The sequence below is a fragment of the Aedes albopictus genome, chromosome 3, assembly GCF_035046485.1.
Source record: "Aedes albopictus strain Foshan chromosome 3, AalbF5, whole genome shotgun sequence".
NCBI lineage: Eukaryota > Metazoa > Arthropoda > Insecta > Diptera > Culicidae > Aedes > Aedes albopictus.
The window spans coordinates 25,909,803-25,913,962 of NC_085138.1; the positions used below are offsets into that span (position 1 = coordinate 25,909,803).

Here is a 4,160-nt window from a genome sequence, read left to right on the forward strand (position 1 = left end):
TACGGCATGAACAGCGACATTGAGAGTTTCGTTAAGTCATGCAGTGTTTGTTGTCAAACGAATGCAGTAACAAAGCAAGTTCCTCATTCACCTTGGATCCCTACTACAAAACCGTTTTCGCGCATTCACGCCGATTTCTTCTACTTCGACAAGAAGGTTTTCCTGGTCATTGTAGACAGTTTTTCCAAATGGCTGGAAGTAGAATACATGAAGTATGGAACAGATGCCAGGAAAGTCAACTCGACGTTCATGAGTGTTTTCGCTAGGTTTGGGTTACCGGATGTAGTCGTTACTGATGGCGGACCACCGTTCAATTCGAAGGAGTTTACGGATTTTATGGAAAGACATGGAGTGAAAGTCATGAAGAGTCCACCGTATAATCCGTCAAGCAACGGTCAAGCGGAGCGCATGGTGCGAGTTGTCAAGGAGAGTTTGAAGAAGTTTTTGTTGGATCCAGAGTTGAGCAGTGCTAGTACCGAGGACTTAGTTTCGTACTTTCTGTTTGGTTACCGGAATTCGTGTTTGGAAGAGGACAGCAAGTTTCCTTCTGAAAGGTTGTTTAGTTTTAAACCTAAGACGCTGTTGGACTTGATCCATCCAAGGAATAGTTTTAAGAACCATGTGACGAAACCTGTAAGTGTGGAAAATCCTAAGCTAGTTACCAAAGAATACCGTAAGCCTGACTGGACAGATAAGTTGTGCCCAGGAGACATCCTTTATTACAAAAATTTTAGAACAACTGACATCAGACGATGGCTTGAAGCCAAATTCCTGAAGCGTATTTCCCTACATACCTACCAAGTTTCAGTAGGAGGTCGTGTGTATCTGGCACACCGTAATCAGTTGAAGCAGGCTGGAAAAGACAAGAGTCGACGGTATGTAACTTTTTCGAGGGGTAAGGAGAATGGTCACACCAGAAAACGTACTAGAGAGGACGACGTAGAGAGTGATTCTGACGATGCTGAAGACTTTTACGGTTTCCCAGCAGATTCTTTTGTGTTTAGGGATAATCGTGATTACCAGTTTAATGACAGTCGAGATGGTTCCGGAGGTGTATTAGATCGGAGTCCAGTAGAAGCTGCACCAAGAGCGATGTCTGATGAAGAGTTGGTGCGTGGAGTTCCTGACAGGGGATTTCAACAAGCTGACGAGGTTGACCCGATGGAAGGACCGTCATCGAGAATATCATCGAGCTCGGACCGTCATAAAGGAAGTTTACGCCGTTCGAGGCGAGTCAAGCTTTCAGAAGAGACAAGGAGTTTTATTACTACTGATTTCGAATCAGTGAGTTTGTTTATTTGATGTTTATCTTCGGTGTCTAGTTTACCGAGATTGTGTTGTCTACAACAGTACTGTTTTGTTGTGTTCGAGATTCTACGTTTGTTCCTGAAAGTTCTGTTTAGTGTATTCTCACTCTAAAAGGGGGAGAACTGTGGTGACCCACCCTAACGTTCTATGTTGGCTGCTGGCTCAGCCATATCAAAAAAGATAATAAAATCAGTTTATAACTGACTGCGAACGCGCGCGTACCGTTTCTTTATTCGGTCATATCACACACCCGTCTATTGTGTATATCCGTATAGCGTGCATGTCTGGCCGGTCTCTACCGCTGGTACCGGTCATAACAATAGGGACCCGTTTACCGAAGAAAAACGATATTGTTTTCTTTTCGTTCAATAGTTATTTTGTGAAGTCTGTTAGGTGCGAACTTTTGCCCCGCATTACTCTAATTAGCTTATCGATCGGTTGTACTTGTCCGCTGCGCTGAGATACCCAACACATTTAACATAAAAATAAAACTTGTAATAACCATCTCATGCTCGCTCGTGAGAATATTCCCGTGATTATCTCGGCACATGTCGGTTTGTGGCACAAAGCCTCTGCACCAGCGGTTCAGCTTCTCGTAGAACTTCCTTGTGTCCTTGTCGCGGTACAGCTCTTCCATCGCTTCGTGATCTTGTTCTTCCTGTTGGCGCTTCTTCCTCCGGAAGACTGAGATCTGCTTGTTTCGCGCCTGTCTATAACATGCCTCATTCGCCCTCGTACGGTGTTGCAGCATTCTTGTTGAATGGTAGGTACATCCTTGGAGGTGCATCACACAGCTCAGTGGAGAGCTAGGTATTATGTTTCCAGTTCAAAACCGAATACAGTAGACGTTCGATAACTGCAACATGTTTACGTTTCACTTAGCGAACGAAATTCGGTAACTGCAACGACTGAAAGATGTCAACAAGTTGTCAAACGACAAAAAAATAACCGTGAACGTGATCCGACTGTTCGTTTGGGCTAACATGGCGCACCATTTTGACGCTTGGCGGTGCGATAACTGCAAATTTGTTGCACTTACCGAACTTGCAGTTAAAAAGCATTGCAGTTAAACCGTTTGCACCGACCGAACGTCTACTGTATGCGACATTTTTTCTTTGACTTCCGCTGCTTTTGCCTTGCGTTAAACACAATGTCGGAAGTGGGGCGCTGTATTGTACACCTGGTGCTCTATACAGCGCCTCACTTCCGACATTGTGTTTACCACGTGGCAAAAGCAGCGGAAGTCAAAGAAAAAATGTCGCTAATTCGGTTTTGAACTGGAAACATAATATCAACTGATAGGTAAATGGAAATAAATTGTAAATATGTTATACCTAGATTGAATAAAGGAGAGGCACTGAGCTGGTAGCGATATCAGTCAGTGCCTGGGGTTGGAGAACAAAGCCTCGCCTGTGTTTTTATTTCCAACAGGTTATGGGCCCAGGGACGCCCTGGTGGTGGTTCGGGAAGCGAGGAGACCGAGGTGCGGTATCCAAGATACGATGAGGAGGCCAATACCCGATGAGGTGTCAAGATGCGATGAGGCCTGGTGCCAATATTCGTAGAGACACCAAGATGCGGTGAGGGGACCAACACTCGATGAGGATTGATAGCCGTATGGGACCTGCGCTGGAACCAAGAGGCAGAGGGTGCTGGCTGATCGATGGACGCTGGAGCTGGATGGCAGAAGATACTTGAGGCGGAAGACGCTTCGAGCCAGGAGGAGCTTGGTAGCCTCTTAGTAGCAGACGTAGCTTGGAGCCAGGGCCTGGTAGCAGAGTCTGCTTGGAGCCAGGAGGAGTCTGGTAGCTCGGTTGCTAAGGAGGAGCTCGGTAGGCTGGAGGAGTACGTGGCCAGGTGAAGCTCGGGACGCGTCGGATCTGAGAGTGTGTGATGAGGAGGAGTGTTGAATGGTAGGTACATCCTTGGAGGTGCATCACACAGCTCAGTGGAGAGCTAGGTATCAACTGATAGGTACAGTAGACGTTCGATAACTGCAACATGTTTACGTTTCACTTAGCGAACGAAATTCGGTAACTGCAACGACTGAAAGATGTCAACAAGTTGTCAAACGACAAAAAAATAACCGTGAACGTGATCCGACTGTTCGTTTGGGCTAACATGGCGCACCATTTTGACGCTTGGCGGTGCGATAACTGCAAATTTGTTGCACTTACCGAACTTGCAGTTAAAAAGCATTGCAGTTAAACCGTTTGCACCGACCGAACGTCTACTGTAAATGGAAATAAATTGTAAATATGTTATACCTAGATTGAATAAAGGAGAGGCACTGAGCTGGTAGCGATATCAGTCAGTGCCTGGGTTTGGAGAACAAAGCCTCGCCTGTGTTTTTATTTCCAACAATTCTCGCCCATGCTGCAATCTGTTTTCGTTTTTCAATTGTTTACATTCGCCCTCGTACCAGTCGTTTCTGTGATTCGGAGTTCTGTAGCCGAGGCCTACCTATGGCGGATCGGATGTCCCTCCAGTTATCTTCAAGTGTAGCTGCACCAAGCTGCTCTTTCGTTGGTAGCGCTAAGAAAGTCGTCGACGTAGACCGCCATGATGATGATCTTGCCACTTTACATCTTGTAGTACACGCACGTATCGTACTTCGAGCGCTTCAGCCCCATCCGCTTTAGCTTCTGGTCCAGCTTGATGTTCCAGACTCTGCTGGCCTGCTTGAGGCCGTAAAGGGCCTTCTTCAGTCGGCAGACCTTCCTGGGTGCGGCTTCGTTCCGAAATCCTTCCGGCTGCTCCATGTATATCTCCTCACCGTCCAGATCGCCATGGAGGAACGCCGTCACAGCGTCCATCTGGCACACGATGAGATTCAGATGCGCGGCCAGCGC

At 46.8% G+C, this 4,160-nt stretch overlaps 1 protein-coding gene across 1 annotated transcript; it reads left to right on the forward strand.

Annotated features, from left to right (window-relative positions):
• The first annotated feature begins 207 nt into the window (after positions 1–207).
• Positions 208–2,833, forward strand: LOC134290150 (uncharacterized protein K02A2.6-like). Its single transcript, XM_062857196.1, has 2 exons — positions 208–554; positions 2,740–2,833. The coding sequence occupies exons 1-2, from the start codon at positions 208–210 to the stop codon at positions 2,831–2,833; spliced, it is 441 nt and encodes a 146-aa protein (XP_062713180.1).
• The last annotated feature ends 1,327 nt before the right edge of the window (positions 2,834–4,160 follow it).